The sequence below is a fragment of the Bufo gargarizans genome, chromosome 3 (genome assembly GCF_014858855.1).
Source record: "Bufo gargarizans isolate SCDJY-AF-19 chromosome 3, ASM1485885v1, whole genome shotgun sequence".
NCBI classification, from domain to species: domain Eukaryota; kingdom Metazoa; phylum Chordata; class Amphibia; order Anura; family Bufonidae; genus Bufo; species Bufo gargarizans.
In genome coordinates, this window is record NC_058082.1 from 188,182,599 (window position 1) to 188,202,263 (window position 19,665).

Genomic DNA, 19,665 nt, shown 5'->3' on the forward strand with positions numbered 1-19,665 from the left:
TAGGGTAACAGTGAAACAATATCACATCTTGATGTCATGCTTTTGCTCATATGGGACAAATGCTATGGGAATGCAAATAAAGCATGCAAGCATAGGGGCCTGAATGGAAAATACATGAGTCTTTTAGGACACAGCTTATAGCAACACATGTGAAGATTTCTGAATAGATAACAATAACCTTGAGAATACTTGCACTTTGTCAGTACTCTCTTCAGCGGTCCACTGCTTACTACTGCAGATACTCCATTGCTTCTTATAGGAATCATATTCACTAAAACTTACATACACCACACTGTCAAAAAGATTTCTATACAACATAAGAGTGCTGCCGTACTGTTTTTTATTTATTTTTTTGGCTTGCAAAAATGCCATGAAATCCCTGTTTTTTTGCAAGCATTTTATGAGTGGAGTTTTTTTAGTCACACTTATTTTCAGATGCACATTTTTCCTATGGAGAAGCCTATGGAAAAAAGTCTGAGAAAATGCCACATCCAGAGTAGAAAACTGCCACGCAAAAACTCTTTGGGGCGGATTTATCATTTGATTACGCCAGAAGCTGTCACAAATTGCATGTTTGCGACTGTTTCCACTGCCCCGCCACATTTATTATCTTACAGGCCAGTTTTTAGTTCAGGCGCATGGACTGCAGGATGCAGGGCCTAAATCACGATGAGGCATACACCTCGTCATAAACCAGGCGAAGCATCCCGCAGAGTTCCTGGTTATCATAGTCAGGCGTACGCCATGCCCCAAACAGCCAAATTGGCTCCTTTAAAGGGGTTATCTGATAAAAGTATACTAGGCAATGAATAGGGAATTTCCAATGAAGTATTATTGCTATATAAATGCAATCTTTTTTTCATGTACGTTTTGCCCTTTGGTAGTGCCCTCTACAGTCTTTTGATCCACCATCTGCACTCAGTAGCTTCCCTGCTCCACTCCTCCCCTCAGTGTTGGTGCAGTGATCTCACAGCAAGTGAAGCCGTCCAGACCCCTTTCATTCACTCATCCCTAAATTCAAAGAAATGTACAGCTATATTTCTCTCTAGACAATGGAGAAGGAAATTGTGGGGGCATTACATATCATAAGTATCTCTGGGGCTATATGTAAGTTAGTCATTTCTTTGCAGATGAAGAAGAGGTTAACAAGAGCTGACTGCAATGTACGTAGGAGATGCCGGTGTTTGTCTGTAGATAGGAAAGACAGATTGGAAGCCATGATCAGGAGAGAATTCAAAAAAGTAAACAAACAGTATCCGTCCTTCACTTTCTCTCCTTTTATAAACCACTCCTGATTTTCACTTTCAAAACTGCATGCAGAAACCTGATCGTGTGACCAAAACCCTAAGAGTTATATACAAAAATGTGGTCATTTATCAAACTGGTGTAAAGTAGAACTGGTTTAGTTGCCCAAAGCAACCAATTAGAATCCAACTTTAAGGGCTTCTGTCACTCCACTAAACTCTTTTTTTTTTTTTTTGTCTCCTTAAAATCCTTATGCTGCGATTTCTCAATATATATGGCTATTACTCCGTTTGGTTTAGTAGTTATATAAAAAAACGGACTTTTATAATATGCAAATTACCTCTCTAGCAGCAGGTAGGGCGGCTACCTGCTGCTAGTAGCCGCATCCTCCATTCATAATGACGCCCTATCCTCATGTTGATTGACAGGGCCAGCGGACGCGCTAGTTCTCTGACTGGCCCTGTCTGTGTTTTAAATCTCGCGCCGGTCTTCAGTTGGCGCAGGCGCACTCAGTGGAGGACGCTCGCTCGGCCGCTCCATCCTCATTGCGTCTGCGGCGATGACATCACATGTACACCCGGCGCAGGCGCACTGAGGATGGAGCGGCCAAGCGAGCGTCCTCCACTGAGTGCACCTGCGCCAACTGAAGACCGGCGTGAGATTTAAAACACAGACATGGCCAGTCAGAGAACGAGCGCGTCCGCTGACCCTGTCAATCAACATGAGGAGGGGGCGTCATTATGAATGGAGGATGCGGCTGCTAGCAGCAGGTAGCCGTCCTACCTGCTGCTAGAGAGGTAATTTGCATATTATAAAAGTCAGTTTTTTTTATATAACTACTGAACCAAACGGAGTAATAGCCATATATATTGAGAAATCACGGCATAAGGATTTTAAGGAGACAAAAAAAAAATGAGTTTAGTGGAGTGACAGAAGCCCTTTAATTTTCCAAAGGAGCTGTCAAAAATGAAAGGTGGAATCTGATTGGTTGCTATGGGTAACTAAGCCAGTTCTACTGTGCACCAGTTTGATAAATGACCCCAAAAGTTCCTATAATCCCTAAAATCAAAGTTCCTAAAATAAAAAATTACCAATGTGAACCAAGCACCACCGTTAATAGCCAATATCTACCAATATCTACCAAAAATATACTCTTACTTGAGGGTTTTTGGTAGATATTGGCAATTAATGGTGGCCATTTTTTATGCTGCCTGAAGTAATTTTAGTTTCTATGTTTATTTTTTATTATATTAATAATTACATTTTAGGAACTCAGTGATTAAAAAAAAAATTCAAATCTTCAGCCTCCCAGTTACAAAATAAAATTCTGATTGCCTGCAAATATCGAAGGAGCAAACCGCATGCATATCTATACAGCTTTCATTGGCATTCATGTGAGCAGTGTAAATTGCATACTAACAGCTCCCCCTAGTGGTAGTAATTAGCAGTAATCGCATTCAGTTGCTGCTGCTGGGTTGCACAATGTACGGGTACCCTCAAATGGGTTTTCTAACTTTAAAAAATTAGCTTAACAGCAGGGAAAGTGATACTTATTAGGTACTCGCAGTTCTTGTGAGACCCACTAGCCTTTGTTTACTGGGCTACAGCAGTGACAACCACTGGCCTCAGGAAATGGTTTCACGTACATGAAGAGTCCAAGGCACTGCCAGATACATTTTCCTGTGCTTTAACGTGGCGCACAAAAGCACATAATCAGGGGCAGATCAATGGGCTATGAGGGAATTGTGCACCTCCAGTCCAGCATTTTAAAATGGTATGCCACACCATGGGGGCCATTTACTATGCAGAAATACGCCTATATTAGCAGTATCTCTCGGACAGATTGCGGCGCAAAGGTTATTTGTGCCGCAATCTGCGACTTTTCCCTGCTTGCGCCAGGTCTAAAAAAAGCGGGTGTGGCGGGGAAGGAGAGGGGCCGTCAGGCCCATTTCATTCATCATTTTCTATGCCTGTTTTAGGCATAGAAAATGGTGTAAATGTAAGACGGCATGGAAGCTGGCTTACATTTCCTGGATACGCAGAAGAGACCGGCACCTCTTCATAACTTTGGCGGATCCACCGCCAGCTATAAAAAAAACGCTGGTCTTAATAAATGACCCCTTATGTGTATAATTACATATTTATAAAATCCTGTGGACACTGGCTAAATCCCCTCCAGTACAAACTGTGCTTACATGCATTCATTACGTAAACTCATCCAGTAATGAGACTGTGCACAGAACGCCACTGCAAATTATTTAGGATAATCAAATCCTATTTGCATAATAACGTTTCCTGTTACCATGTTATCTTAGAGAAATAAAGATGATACTGATTTTACCTAGTATTTGTTAGGTTTAGTGTATAGATATGGTGCTAGAACTAAGCCTGTTATCTAGATGATGTAAAAGGTCGGTGTGCAGTGGTGGTATCAGAACCAAGCTTAGGTATGATGAATACAGCATACATGCTGCACAGCCCATAACGATGGTAACTAGGCCATCCATAGGGCATCGAGACGAGAACCTAGCTTACTACATAGATACGGTAACAGGACCAACAGAACATCGTTACAGTAAAATAAAATAAAAAGTCTACTACATAGATACAGTACCAGAACCAAACTAATTACATTGATATATTATAAGAGCCTAGCTGACCTAATAGATATAGTAACTGAAAGAAGTTTACTACAGAACCTGAACCAATATGGTAACAGAACCAAGCTTACTACATAGGTACAATACCAGAACCAAGTCTACTAGATGCAGTACCAGACCCAAGCTTACTACACAGATTTAGTAATAGAACCAAGGTTACTACATAGATACAGTACCAGAACCAAGCTTACTATAAAGATACAGTTCCGGAACCAAGCTTACTATAAAGATACAGTACCAGAACCATTTAACTTTCTAAAAGAAAAACTGTATTTGTTGCACAAAGCACCTGTTGAAGACAATGGTTGTGAAAACACTGTGCCAACTAACCAGTTTGACTTTGGGCTAATCTTGAGGATGTTGTTCTGGTGGTCCCCTGGTTTTCACCCTTTAACCACTATACAGGGATCTGGTCTTCGCTGCAGGCCGCTACCTCCTGGAATACTGCCAGTGTAGTTGGCAGCTGACACTCTGGGATCAGAGGCACAAGAACATTACACAGACAGAACCAGGTGGAGAATAGGCTGACAGAGTACATGCGAGGCAACCACAGACTGAACAAGACAAAGTCAGGCACACAGAATACATACAAATCCATGGAACAGACAATGGGGAATGATAAAAAATGCAATCAGGGGCAGGTAACACAACTTAGAATATATGGCAGAGGAAATGAACACATAAGAGCCTCAGTAAACTACACTTTGCTGAAAAAACCCAGCTTTCTGGATTATTTTTATCTTGTTCATCTAAGCATTCTGGTGGAGTTATACAAATGTTATACCACATACAAGGTTGCTTTCACACACGCGTTCACCACATACATGAACACTCTCATACATGTTTACCATATACATGGACACTCTCATACACTTGGTCACCACATACATGGACAATCTCATACACATGTTCAACACATATATGGATGCTCTCAGTCACTCATTCACCACATACATTGGTTCACCACATATATGGACACTTCTATATACAGTACATGTTCACAGCATACTTTTGCCATTCACAGACATGTGATATTGGATCATTTTCACTAATAGATAGATAACCGAGGCTAATATTTTCGACTCATTTGTTGGATTTGGTTATTTATATGTACTTTTAGGACTTTTGTGAAAATCTGATGTAGTTTTAGGTTAAATGTATGCAAAAATATAGAAAATTCTGAAGGGTTCACAAACTATCAAGCACCATTGTATGTCTGTGTGTGGGTATATATATATATATATATATATATATACAGTACAGACCAGAAGTTTGGACACACCTTCTCATTCAAAGAGTTTTCTTTATTTTCATGACTATGAAAATTGTAGATTCACACTGAAGGCATCAAAACTATGAATTAACACATGTTGAATTATATACATAACAAAAAAGTGTGAAACAACTGAAAATATGTCATATTCTAGGTTCTTCAAAGTAGCCACCTTTTGCTTTGATTACTGCTTTGCCCACTCTTGGCATTCTCTTGATGAGCTTCAAGAGGTAGTCACCTGAAATGGTTTTCACTTCACAGGTGTGCCCTGTCAGGTTTAATAAGTGGGATTTCTTGCCTTATAAATAGGGTTGGGACCATCAGTTGTGTTGTGGAAAAGTCAGGTGGATACACAGCTGATAGTACTACTGAATAAACTGTTAGAATTTGTATTATGGCAAAAAAAAGCAGCTAAGTAAAGAAAAACGAGTGGCCATCATTACTTTAAGAAATGAAGGTCAGTCAGTCCGAAAAATTGGGAAAACTTTGAAAGTGTCCCCAAGTGCAGTCACAAAAACCATCAAGCGCTACAAAGAAACTGGCTCACATGCGGACCGCCCCAGGAAAGGAAGACCAAGAGTCACCTCTGCTGCGGGGATAAGTTCATCCGAGTCACCAGCCTCAGAAATCGCAGGTTAACAGCAGCTCAGATTAGTGACCGGGTCAATGCCACACAGAGTTCTAGCAGCAGACACATCTCTAGAACAACTGTTGAGAGGAGACTGTGTAAATCAGGCCTTCATGGTAGAATATCTGCTAGGAAACCACTGCTAAGGACAGGCAACAAGCAGAAGAGACTTGTTTGGGCTAAAGAACACAAGGAATGGACATTAGACCAGTGGAAATCTGTGCTTTGGTCTGATGAGTCCAAATTTGAGATCTTTGGTTCCAACCACTGTCTTTGTGCGATGCAGAAAAGGTGAACGGATGGACTCTACATGCCTGGTTCCCACCGTGAAGCATGGAGGAGGAGGTGTGATGGTGTGGGGGTGCTTTGCTGGTGACACTGTTGGGGATTTATTCAAAATTGAAGGCGTACTGAACCAGCATGGCTAACACAGCATCTTGCAGCGGCATGCTATTCCATCCGGTTTGCGTTTAGTTGGACCATCATTTATTTTTCAACAGGACAATGACCCCAAACACACCTCCAGGCTGTGTAAGGGCTATTTGACCATGAAGGAGAGTGATGGGGTGCTGCGCCAGATGACCTGGCCGCCACAGTCACCGGACCTGAACCCAATCGAGATGGTTTGGGGTGAGCTGGACCGCAGAGTGAAGGCAAAAGGGCCAACAAGTGCTAAGCATCTCTGGGAACTCCTTCAAGACTGTTGGAAGACCATTTCAGGTGACTACCTCTTGAAGCTCATCAAGAGAATGCCAAGAGAGTGCAAAGCAGTAATCAAAGCAAAAGGTGGCTACTTTGAAGAACCTAGAATATGACATATTTTCAGTTGTTTCACACTTTTTTGTTATGTATATAATTCCACATGTGTTAATTCATAGTTTTGATGCCTTCAGTGTGAATCTACAATTTTCATAGTCATGAAAATAAAGAAAACTCTTTGAATGAGAAGGTGCGTCCAAACTTTTGGTCTGTACTGTATATAACAAAAGATCAAACTTCAGCACTAGTCCAATAGCCACGGGTGCAAAATCCTCCAAACCGCAGGCTCAGCAGTCAATGTAAGAAGTTAAGGTTAATAAAGGGTCCACTTTCTTCACTTTATTTATTGGAGTGCTGCCTCGTCTTTGGATAAATATATATATACACTACTCACCAAAAGTTAGGGATATTTGGCTTTCAGGTGAAATTTATGGAAAACGTAAAAAGCTCACATTACAGTGACATTATATCATGAAAGTAGGGCATTTAATGGACAGTCAAACCATGCAGTGGTTATTTCTTCATCTCAAACAATTTATTGAAACAAACGCCAACAACAGTGGTGGGTATACCCCACAAAAATGTCAATGTCTCAATAACTTGTCATGTGGCATTGAGCATCAATTACAGCTTGACAACGACGTCTCATGATCGACGGACAGATGACAAATGATGTACTCCTAGCATCCTTGCACATCAGACACAGACTGCACAGCTGCGGGAACCACTCAGCAGCAGCAGCTTTAGATGTCACAGCACTATCCTCTCATTGTCTGGCTGTGTTTATGACGTCTACTACTCAGCAGTTCTGGCACCCATGCAATCTGTGTCGTTACAGAATTCAGGGGTGAAAAGTAATGAGGGCAAAATTTTATGGGCCCCCGCGAGCACCAGGCCATGGGCAGTAGCCTATATTGTCCTCAATATAATCCAACCTGCAGATAACAGCTGTATATATGGCACAAAAGCACAGCAGTACAAGTAAAGCTACTTTCACAAGATCCGTCATGGATCTGCAAAAACGCTTCCGTTACAATAATACAACAGCATGCATTCGTCATGAACGGATACGGTTGTATTATGTCTTCTATAGCCATGACGGATCCGTCTTTAACACCATTGAAAGTCAATGAGGGACGGATCCGTTTTCTATTGTGCCAGATTGTGTTAGAGAAAACGGATCCGTCCCTATTGACTTACATTTTGTGCCAGGATCGTTGGGCTCCGCTTCGTCAGAGAGCAGCGTTTTGGTGTCCACCTCCAGAGCGGAACGGAGATGGAAGGGAGGCAAACTGATGCATCCTGAGCGGATCCTTTTCCAATCAGAATGCATTAGGGCAAAACTGATCTGTTTTGGACCGCTTGTCCTGAACGGATCTCATAAACGGAAAGCTAAAACGCTAGTGAGAAAGTAGACTAAGCAAAAATAAAATCCCTGTAATTCGTCTGCTAGCAGGAAGTCCTGTTTGGCTATGTTTCTCTAGTTGCCATGGTTTATGGATATTAAGTGATGTCTAGGGATGTTGTTCCTGATATCTCTGCTATCTGCTGCTGTCTTCTGTTCAGTGTCTTAACAGGATTAGTCATCATGAGTGAGCTATTTTATTTTTTGAATCCTTTATCTATGGTCAGCATAAAGAAAACTTCTTCTCCTGAACATTTGCAATTAAAATCTACTCTTAATTTGAATCAGCTGTGTAAAGACATCTTTTTATGTATCTTGTGCAGCTACCTCCATTTTCTTCTCTAGTCACACACAATGTGAAAGGAAATATTTTAGGAGTTCCTTGTTTTATGAGCGCTGTTCTTGGCTATCTCCTGGCAGTCCCATAGAGGACGATAGCTTGGCCTGCCACTCCATCAGGACAGGAACATGAGATGGGGTCTCAGGTTCAGTGGGGATCCCAGCAGTCCGACCTCCACTGATCAATTATCCTTGATCTACATAATTTTCATACTTGGAACAATTTCCAGAACTAGATTTGATTACATTAAAATGTTTACAGGACAAATAACATTGGGACACTGTTTTTTTTTTTTTTTCCAGACCGGGATTGTCCAGTAAGATTTCCTATAGCCAAGCTAAAGGGATTACCAAACTGAAGGTGACCAGAGGAACCTCAGAGGAATATAACGCAAAAACCTTTGTCTGAAATATCTTGGTTGAACAGAAAGAAGCAGAAAAGAAGACTTGATGCCTTTATTCTACAAATCTTAGAGTATGCTAAGAGTGTATCAATACTTCCATGATGGGAACTCTTTTTTTGTTCTCTTTCTTACTTGTTCTGTATTTCAGACTTTAGCCTTTCCTATCATTGCAGCTTATTAGATATTGTACTTGTGACTCTAGCAAGTGACTAAAATAGAGAAAAGGGGTATTGACTGGAGACAATGATGTGAGTGGTGAACCTGAGGGAAGACAAAGAAATCAGCACAATTTTCTTTAAAAATTTCAAAGTGGCACATTTGGAGGAACTTGCAAGAGACATGTTAGATGGTTCTCTTTATGCAACCTCCTGCCTGACATACATTTATACCAATATTATACATGAGACTTGTCTGAGCCAAGCTCCTTATTGCCGTAAAAATGTTATAAAACAGAATATATTTAAAGATTGTTTTCCACATTTCTGGCACAGTTATCAGAGTATTCTGGTGCATTTGCTTAGAACCCCCCCTCCCCCCTAGGCCTCCACACACACATTATGTACAGAAAATAAGTTGCACAATATGATAAACGGATAATTACAAATGTTATCATTAAAGGCTATATATACCTTTGGACGCAATTTTTGTTTATGATTGCATTTCACTCATTTTTGTCTAAAAATCATATTTTCAGTTGGCCTTTATTAAAAATATTGAGCCATTCTGTGACAAAGGGTTAACTGTTTTTCTAACTGTGTGACTGGTACTTTCACTTTCTGTCAGTGATCCATTAACCCTTATCTGTAAATTATTAAGAGGTCATAAATGCTTATTTAAGCCACATTCTTATCAGTAAGATAAGAACTGAGCTATGAGTGTTTATAAGGTCAGAGAGCAGAGATAAGAAGTCCGTCTCCTCCTCAGATACAGCATCTCAGCTATGCACGCAAAAAAGGATTCCATATTTTTAAGAAAGACCAATTAAAAAAATAATTTTTAGCTCAAAATAAGTACAATGCGATAATAAAAAAATTTCCCCCAAAGGTGTACATAGCGTTTAAGTTTTATTTAGAAAGCAATAATTTGTGTATGTGTTAAGCCAGTGAATTGAGTATTGTACTTTATATGATTTTAACATTTAACAGTGTACCTAAACCTTCAAACAATTTTCTGTAAAACTATTTTAAATCTTCTAAAAATCGTTTTTGTACTATATTTTATTCATTGATTTTATTCTGTTCCTAGCAAAACAGGAAATTTAGGCCTGTCTACAGTGCTTTTCATTGCAGCGCTTACAGAATTCTTCCATCTGTGGTCATGTATTCGGTGTATGAATTCTGTGTTCTCCAGTAGGCGTCGCAGTAAGCACAGGACTGGCAGGAGTACACATTGCTGCTCCTCCTTGTGCCTGTCAGGTCCGCTAAAAGCTCTGCCTAGCAAATTGGTGCAGGAAAAAAACTGAGGTGTGCAACTCATTGGGAAGATAGAGGTTATTAAAGAGAACCTTTCATGTTTTTATTTAGTTTAATTAAATATCTTTCCTTGTGGGGTACCACACTGCCTGTTTTTTTCAAATTTCGCTCGTATGCCCCGCTAGGCCCCCCCTGCAGTTTTCACACTCAGTATGTTAATCCTGAGCATCGGTACAGGTACAGGGAGGAGGAGATTCCAGGATTTCTCAATAAGCGTCTCCTTCTCCTTGGCTGTGCCATGGTCCAGTGGAGAGCGTCACAGCCAGGGAGAAAAAAAAGCTTCTCCCTGGCTGTGACGCTCTCCGGTGTGCTTGGATCACGGCACAGCCAGGGAGAAGGAGACGCCCATTGAAAAACCCTGGAATCTCCTCCTTCCTGTACTGACGCTCAGGATTAACATACTGAATGGGAAAACTGCAGGGAAGCACAATGGGCAGTGCGAGCAATATTTGAAAAAAAACATGCAGGTTGGCAGCATCAAGGAAAGGTATTTAATTTAACTTAAAAAAAGACATGACAGGTCCTCTTTAAGGAAAACCAGTATACAGGAATATTGTTATGAGCAACTGTGATTTCCCGGCTGCTCACGCTCACCTATCTAATTGTCTTGCATCTGAATGTGGGTTTGGTTATCACTTTGATTTGGCTGTGTTGTGCCTTTACATAATTGTATAACATTTATATCAAAATATCCTAATTATAGTGGATTTGTGTTATATTCACCATTGTGTATGTATTTTAAAGTAGGCCAAAAGAGGTTCATGGAGAGGACACAGTTCATATAATTTATTCTATGTAGATGTACCAGTCTGAGGAGAGTCATTCTTGTCTCCTTATAGATTTATGACTGAGATAAGGATATTTTTTAGATGCATCTGGTGCTAATTATCCCTACGGTTTAATGTCTATTGATGAAGCAGAAAATCTGTGATGTACATGTATATGGAACATTAGTTTTTAATATAAGATAATCAATAGGATATATGTATTGTACTATATTATTGGATATCATGAAGGAAGTCAATGCATCTATTATCTTATATATTCCTCACTAGGAATCCATGTACTCCTAAAACATGATGAGAAGAATTTTAAGTCTAAACTTTGTTAGTAAGATAGTTTTATTTTAACTAATAATCAATCAACCATTGGCGTAACAGAGGAGACACACATGTCTGTGAGAGTAGAAGGTCTATTGTATTCTTATCGGTACTGTAAATTTAGTAGGTTGAGAAACGTCTCAACCTACTCAACCTTAGAGCTGACTTCCCTTAGACTCTGCATATCATCTGCATTCTCGGGTAACGTATAACTTTATTATGTGTAGGATTGATTGAATTAAGTGGCATGATATTTAGAAACTTCCCGTTTTATTGCGGATGTGTAATGTTAGATGTACTACATCAATATTATCACTATTCAGTTAAGATGCATATTACTGAATAAAAAATCTAATATTGATATCAGAGAGAATCTCTGATTGGAATATTCATTCCATAGTCATATCAGGCTTGATCATTTATAACTTATGTAGCAATAGTACCCGCTATCCGCGATTGGTCATAGTTTGAGCAAAGCAAGGGTTCGTATCTGTCCTTATCACTATTGTGTATATCTCATAATTGTCGTCGGGACGTTTGTATTACATTTTATGTTTGAGAGGTGAATGCTGGTAGTCGTGTTAGAGCCATCTAGTGTCGAATTCAGGGCACTGCATATACAGTTGCAAGAAGAAGTATATGAACCCTTTGGAATGATATGGATTTCTGCACAAATTGGTCATAAAATGTGATCTTATCTTCATCTAAGTCACAACAATAGACAATCACAGTCTGCCTACACTAATAACACACAAACAATTTAATGTTACCATGTTTTTATTGAACACATCATATAAACATTCACAGTGCAGGGGGAAAAAGTATGTGAACCCTTGGATTTAATAACTGGTTGAACCTCCTTTGGCAGCAATAACTTTCCTATAGTTGCAGATGCGACGTGCACAACGGTCAGGAGTAATTCTTGGCCATTCCTCTTTACAGAACTGTTTCAGTTCAGCAATATTCTTGGGATGTCTGGTGTGAATCGCTTTCTTGAGGTCATGCCACAGCATCTCGATCGGGTTGAGGTCAGGACTCTGACTGGGCCACTCCAGAAGGCGTATTTTCTTCTGTTTAAAGGGATTCTGTCACCTGCTTTTAGCATTTTAAGCTGGCACCATCGCTATGTTGATTAAAGTACCTTATTTTCAGGACTCTTCTTTTTACTTATTTTCGTTTGGTAGTTTTGATATAAAAGCGATTTTTATGTTATGCTAATTAGGGTCCAAGGTGCCCAGAGGGGCGTTTTTTTCACTCTCCGGTGCACAGTGATGCCCCCCTGGAGTGCCGAAGACAGCCTCCTGATCATCAAAACACCTCCCACAGCCCGGCAAACGCTTCCGCCCCCTCCCCACGTCATAATCTACCTTATAGATATGCCCCGTCCTCCTTCCTGTCTGCGGCCAGAAAACTCGCGCAGGCACAGTACCAAATATCAAAACTACCAAACGAAAATAAGTAAAAAAGAAGAGTCCTGGAAATAAGGTACTTTAGTCAACATAGCGATGGTGCCAGCTTAAAATGCTAAAAGCAGGTGACAGAATCCCTTTAAGCCATTCTGTTGTTGATTTTCTTCTATGCTTTGGGACGTTGTCCTGTTGCAACACCCATCTTCTGTTGAGCTTCAGCTGGTGGACAGATGGTCTTAAAGAGGACCTTTCACTAGATTAAAAAAATCTAAACTAACTATACAGACATGGAGAGTAGCGCCCAGGATCTCCCTGCACTTACTGTTATACCTGGGCGCCACTCCGTTCGCCCGGTATAGGCTCCGGTATCTTCACATGTTAGGCTCCACCCAGGGGAACCTGCCGGCGTCTCTTTCTCCTATGCTCTAGCGCTGGCCAATCGCAGCGCTCAGCTCATAGCCTGAGAGTTTTTTTTTTCTCTCAGGCTATGAGATGATCTGATGGCACTGGGGGAGTGGGGGACATGGCAATGTATGGCATGGAGGGGCTGATGGCACTGGGGGAGTGGAGCTGAAGGCACTGGGGTGGGGGAGAGCTGAAGGCACTGGGGGAACGGAGCTGATGGCACTGGGCTGGGGGGAGCTGATGGCGCTGGGGGAACTGATGCACTTGGGCTGATCACACAGGGGGGAATGAAGGGTGTTGGGGACTGATGGCAGGGGGTCTGATGAGTTTAAAGGAAAACAGTCTATTAATTAATTTTTTTCTTAATAGATTACTCAAATAATTGTTAAAAATAATCGATAGAATACTGTAAATCGTGGGGCTATCTGAGTACCAAGAGGCACAGTCAGTACTTGGGAAAGGTGACTGCCATAGATGAAATCCAGTTCTGCGGTCTTTTGCGCAATCAGCGTCATTACAAATATGACTATATTAGGCTGAGTTCACACGGGCGAGATTTCCGCGCGGGTGCAATGCAGTAGGTGAACGCATTGCACCTGCACTGAATCCTGACCCATTCATTTCAATGGGGCTGTGCACATGAGCATTTTTTTTCATGCATCACTTCTGCAATGCTTTAAAATCGCAGCATGTTCTATATTCTGCGTTTTTCACGCAGCCCTGGCTCCATAGAAGTGAATGGGGCTGCGTTAATAACGCATTGCATCTGCAAGCAAGTGCGGATGCAATGCGTTTTTCACTGATGGTTGCTAGGAGATGTTGTTTGTAAACCTTCAGTTTTTTATCACGCGCGTGAAAAACGCATCAAAACGCATTGCACCCGCGCGGAAAAAACTGAACAACTAAACGCAATTGCAGCCAAAACTGACTGAACTTGCATGCAAAATGGTGCGAGTTTAACTGAACGCACCCTGAACGCATCCGGACCAAATCTGTCACGCTCGTGTGAACTCAGCCTTAGGCCTCTTTCACACTACAGTTTTTTGCGTTCCGTATACGGTCCGTTTTTTGCGTTCCGTATACGGTCCGTATACGGAACCATTCATTTCAATGGTTCCGCAAAAAAACGGAATGTGTTCCGTATGCATTCCGTTTCCGTATTTCCGTTCCGTTGAAAAGATAGAACATGTCCTATATTTGGCCGAGAATCACAGTCCGTGGCTCCATTCAAGTCAATGGGGCCGCAAAAAAAACGGAACACATACGGAAATGCATCCGTATGTCTTCCGTATCCGTTCCTTGCGGAACCATCAATTGAAAATGTTATGCCCAGCCCAATTTTTAATATGAAATTACTGTATACTGTATTTGCCATACGGAAAAACGGAACGGAACAACGGAACGGATACGGAACCACAACGGAAGCAAAAAACGGAACAACGGATCCGTGAAAAACGGAACGCAAAACACTGAATGCAACATACTGTAGTGTGAAAGAGGCCTTATAGAGGTTACTGAGGAAAACCAGTGTGCAGGAATAATGACGATATTGTACAAAGACATACAATTCAGATGCCTATACACTTGATGCTAAGAACATAATCCAAGACTGGGAATTTACCTGATGTCAGTATGGAAGTGCAAAGTAACAGATGCCAGGGACACCCCCCTCCATGGCATGTAATTTAAATGATGCCAGGGAACCACCAAAGCATGCAATACACTTGATGCCAGGGAAACCCTTATTTACTTGTTCATCTATTGGTGCTGTCATAACACTGACATTTCCCTGTGTTGGGGAGTAATAAAGTCGTATCTTATCTTATTTAGAGTAAAACAGTAAAAATAAAATATACTTAAAGGGGTTGGCCCATAAAAAACATTTTATATTTTTTAAACCAGCACCTGGATCTGAATACTTTTGTAATTGCATGTAATTAAAAATGTAGTATCACCACTGAGTTATTCACTGAAATCTATCTGTATAGCGCCACCTGCTGTTTGCCCTTTTTGTAAAAAAAAATTGTCCAGCTCACTGAGGTTGACATACATGTTCAGTTCCATCCTTCAACTGCCACCAGCTACAGCAGAAAGGATACCCGCCCTTAGAAAGTGCATACCCCCTCAGCTGCAATTGCAGCAATGAATGGAGAGATCTCTGGATCCATCTGAGGTACAGGGCTGGTTCTTGCTTTGTTAGACACTGTTATGTACTATATGATGTCTGATTTTCATTTTTTACATTACTCATGGGTTAACCCCTTTAACCGATACCTCTCCCTTTCCACACTGCCAGTGTCCTCTGTCATCCCTGATGATGTCTCCCCACTCCACTGTATCTGGCCAGTTGCACATGAGCATAATGTGGATGTTAGATTCCTATAATGCTCTTAGTTCAGGTTATTATGCTGTGAAGATTTGCACCCATATACTGCCACAATTTGGCAGTGTTAAGCCCATGCAAAACCATCCATTCTAAATATGTGCAAATCTGGAGAAAATGTTTGCGCACTGTTAATAGCAGTAAATAAATGTGACTACCTTACAATATCATACCCTGTTTGACTGATGAACACTTTATTTTTCAGCCATTCATATATTCATATTAGTTATGCAACTTTCTATTTCCCTGAATACTGTATCTCTGAAGATAACATGGAAAACATTATTTGGAAAATGGGTGACTGCTATGCCTCCGGTCTGGTTCTAAAGGCAGATTGCCTTACCTCCTTCTTTGTCCTAGAAGAAAAACGCTCATAGTGCCCACGTTTTTCCTAACAAAAAGGATTATGTATGCTGCATTATATACTCCTATCAGGTTTCATACAAGTCCAAACGCATTCACAGCAGCCAAAGCCATTCAGTTCAAGACCAGATTTTAATACTGTTTTTCTGCTAAAGATGCAGTACAAAAAGGAATGGAAATACAGTACCTCTTTTTTGACCAAGGAATAAATGTGGTATTATAAAAAAATAATAAAATAATCACATAAAAATCTCTGGCTTTACAAACATTCTGTACCGTAGAAAAGAGGAGACATAGATTGCCATGCTTTTGTGCAAATGATATACTGCATGGCAGTTTTGCTGCACTGGAGGACATACATTTCACTGGCGTGTAAAGAAAAACTGGAAATCTAGATAAAAAGGATGTTCTGAAATATTTTTCCGGAAAACTAGAAATCATACTGCAAGTGGCCAAATGCTTGATCAGTTATGTAAAATTCTAGTGTGCAATGGTTCATTATATAAAAGTAATGCAAAGTGATGGAGGCAGCGGAAGTAAGTGCTTCAGTATGAATTCATTGTACCGTACAAAGATAAGAAAATACATAAGCAAATATAATACTACATCTGTGGCCGCGGAGGACACACCTCTGGTAAGACAAAGACATGAAACGTACAAAGGACATAGTTGGAAACACTTTAAGACTGTCAACACTGGCGTTACGAATCCTTAAGGCACTTGTATATTGTATCTCATTGTGGCCAAAGGGTCAGGCATCGGATGTGTCACTGAAATCACTGACAGTAACTAAACTGCTCACTAGTGTGCTGGAGGTGTCAGCGTCACGAGCATCTGCAGAGAGGGAGGAAACGGTAACATGTCAGCAGCCTACCAAACTGAACAAAATAACAAAGGGTAGACTATAGATGAGAACATATCCTATAATTGCTTCTTTACGATAAAAACATAAATGGGCACATGGCACATCGCCGAAGTTATGAAGAGGTGCAGGTCTCTTCATAACTTCGGTGTATCCAGCACCGCTTCTAACAGCAACCTAGCTGTCTTATATTTATTTATTTGTATGCACTTATATAGCGCTACTATATTCCGCAGCGCCTTACAGACATTAGCATCACTATGTCCCCAATGGGTATCACAATCTAAGGTCCCTACCAGCTTGTCCCCTTCCCCATCACACCCACTTTTTTAGACCTAGCCCGATTGGGGAGAAGTCGCAGATTGTGGCGCAACTAACTATTGCACTGCAATCTGCGCCTGAAATACGCCTAATTTCGGTGTATTTCAGCTTGATAAATGACCCCCAAAAGGCATTAAACTAGTGTTTTCACTGTGCAGTAAATCATGTGTGCCAATCTGACAACTTTGGTGCAAATTTACAGCTTTCATCATTTTATCCTATGACACTACTGATGACTCTCCCCCTCTTTTTTACTTATGATTAATCAATCTGCTGCCTTATATAACTCCGCTTAGGCTACTTTCATACTAGCGGTATTACTGGATCCGGCAGGGTTCAACAAAAACGCTTCCGTTACTGATAATACAACCATCTGCATCCGTTATGAACGGATCCGGTTGTATTATCTTTCACATACCCAAGACGGATCCATCATGAGCACCATTGAAAGTCAATGGGGGACGGATCCTTTTCTATTGTGTCAGAGGAAACGGATCCGTCCCCTTTGACTTGCATTCTGGGTCATGACGGATCCTTTTTACTCCATATTCCATGATGGAAAGAAAACTGCAGCATGCTGCATTTTGCTCTCCGCTATGAGAACGCAACCAAACGAAAATGGAATGTATTTTGGAGCTGTTCAGTTACGTTTTGTCCCCACTGACAATGAATGGGGACAAAACGGAAGCATTTTTTTCCGGTGTTGAGCCCCTATGACGGATCTCATTACCGGAAAATATTAACGCTAGTGTGAAAGTAGCTTTGATCATGCTATTTCTCTGAACACTTTTTAAAACGGAGGAGGAAGCTGTAAAAATTGTTGAACACAATATATTTATACTCCAGTTTGTTGGCTGCGTTTGAAGAGAAATCTACCGCATTTTGCTTAGCAAACCTCCCCATGTTTAGTCTTTCTAGGAATCTGTAAGAGATTGCCTCTATAAATACAATTCATTGTAAGTTACTTACCTCCTTTTGTTGACTTGGAAGCACTAAAAGCATTTTTAACAGAAGTTGCAGGAAACTCTTTTTTTGGCGCAGTAGCTCGTCTGGGTTTCACAGATCTTGGCACTTCAAAAGGTTCATCCTCTAAAGAAGTGCTATCAAATTCAGTGTCATCGAGGTCGGTAACCTGTTGTGTAAAAGAAATGCAAAGCAAATAAATAACAGAGGAAAAGCCGTTCTGTACGTAACATCCAGGAGCGAACAGGGACTCTTAGAGCGAGCCCAGCAGGGGATGACAATGCTTTGTCTCCTGCGCTGAAGACACTGTGTTATTGTTTTAAATGTTATACTTTTCCTTACACAACAACCGGATACAAGCAAGTTTACTTTATAAATTAGAAATTATAGGCCCAAAAAGAAATGTTACTTAAAGGGAACCTGTCACCTGTTTTATGGTGTCCTAACTAAGGGCAACATAAATAAGTGACTGATTCTCTTAGCAAAATGCTGGGTCACTTTCTTTAATTGACCCAGTCAATCTGCCAACATCTTGTATTGAAAAGCTCCAGCTGATAATGATGAGTCTTGAATATTCATGAGCTCCTGACTCTCCCCGCCTACCTGCTGCTGATTGACAGTTATTTTCCATATGAACCAGCAGCAGGTGGGCAGGGGAGTGGCTATATCTCTGAATTAAAAAAAAGCTGGACTCACTGACATCACGCTGGACTCAAATCAGCTCATTAGCATGCGGCATGCGGCATGCGGCATCTTTGTATGTATATTATGAGGTAACCATCTGTCACACCAGTAAGTGAATACATCTAAGGTACTTTTTAGTAGTTAATGATTGTATATAATTAGTTAGATTATAATCAAATATCCACATGACAGGTTCCCTTTAAAGGGGTATTCCAGTTATTATGTATTTGATTATATAAAATTCATTAAATTTATATGAATTAAATATATTTATATATATACATGACATTTGCTTATATACCTCTCTTATATCAGGCAGTTGTCCCCTACCTGCACAGTAGACTAGTATAACTAATAGATTAGTCCTGTGTGATGTATCTTTGACCTAACTGAAACATGGCATCTGTCATGTGATACCCTTTACACCGCGTGACCCCTGACATTTAGTAAGCAACAGTGCTACATGACATAATATACATGTGCTGGGTCAGCACACAGGGCACCAATTGTGGAAACAGATTGTTATTGTGGCTTTTCAAAATAATAACATTACTGTGCGTGTATTTACATGGCTGCCTATCACTAGGCGATTTTTAAAATAGCCATCCGTCTCTAGGTGATGTCATCTGTTAAAGAGGATCTCTCCGTTCACCCGCTGTGGCCCCCGTTAAATTCTCCCGCCCTGTATGCTAATTTTCGCATCGGAACAATGAGGAAGAGACTGAGTCTCTCTGTGGGCGTCTCCTTCTCCCTGGTTGTAGCGGAGAATGTCACAGCCAGGGAGAAGGTGACGCCCACAGAGAAAGACTCAGTCTCCTCCTCATTGTTCCGATGCGAAATTAGCATACAGGGCGGGAGAATTTAACAGGGGCCACAACATGCAAACAGAGCGGGGCCCAGAAAAAATAGGAAGCGCTATTAGATCCCCGCTGTATGCCCTACATACCCTGATACTTAGTTTATAAAGTCTTTAATAAAGTTAACTGTCTC

The 19,665-nt window shown here is 40.9% G+C and overlaps 2 protein-coding genes across 2 annotated transcripts in view; one reads left to right on the forward strand and one right to left on the reverse strand.

Annotated features, from left to right (window-relative positions):
- CLDN10 (claudin 10) overlaps positions 1–9,665 on the forward strand; it is a 39,027-nt gene extending 29,362 nt beyond the window's left edge. The window contains exon 5 of the mRNA XM_044287387.1: positions 8,613–9,665. Within this exon, the coding sequence (XP_044143322.1) occupies positions 8,613–8,718 (106 nt within the window). The 3' untranslated portion in view covers positions 8,719–9,665. The remainder of the gene's footprint in view (positions 1–8,612) is intronic.
- A 6,293-nt stretch (positions 9,666–15,958) lies between these two features.
- Positions 15,959–19,665, reverse strand: part of DZIP1 (DAZ interacting zinc finger protein 1) — a 61,081-nt gene continuing 57,374 nt past the window's right edge. The window contains exons 17-18 of the mRNA XM_044286174.1: positions 17,998–18,160; positions 15,959–16,679 (exon numbers count right to left, since the gene is read on the reverse strand). Coding sequence (XP_044142109.1) covers positions 16,597–16,679; positions 17,998–18,160 — 246 coding nt within the window. The 3' untranslated portion in view covers positions 15,959–16,596. The remainder of the gene's footprint in view (positions 16,680–17,997; positions 18,161–19,665) is intronic.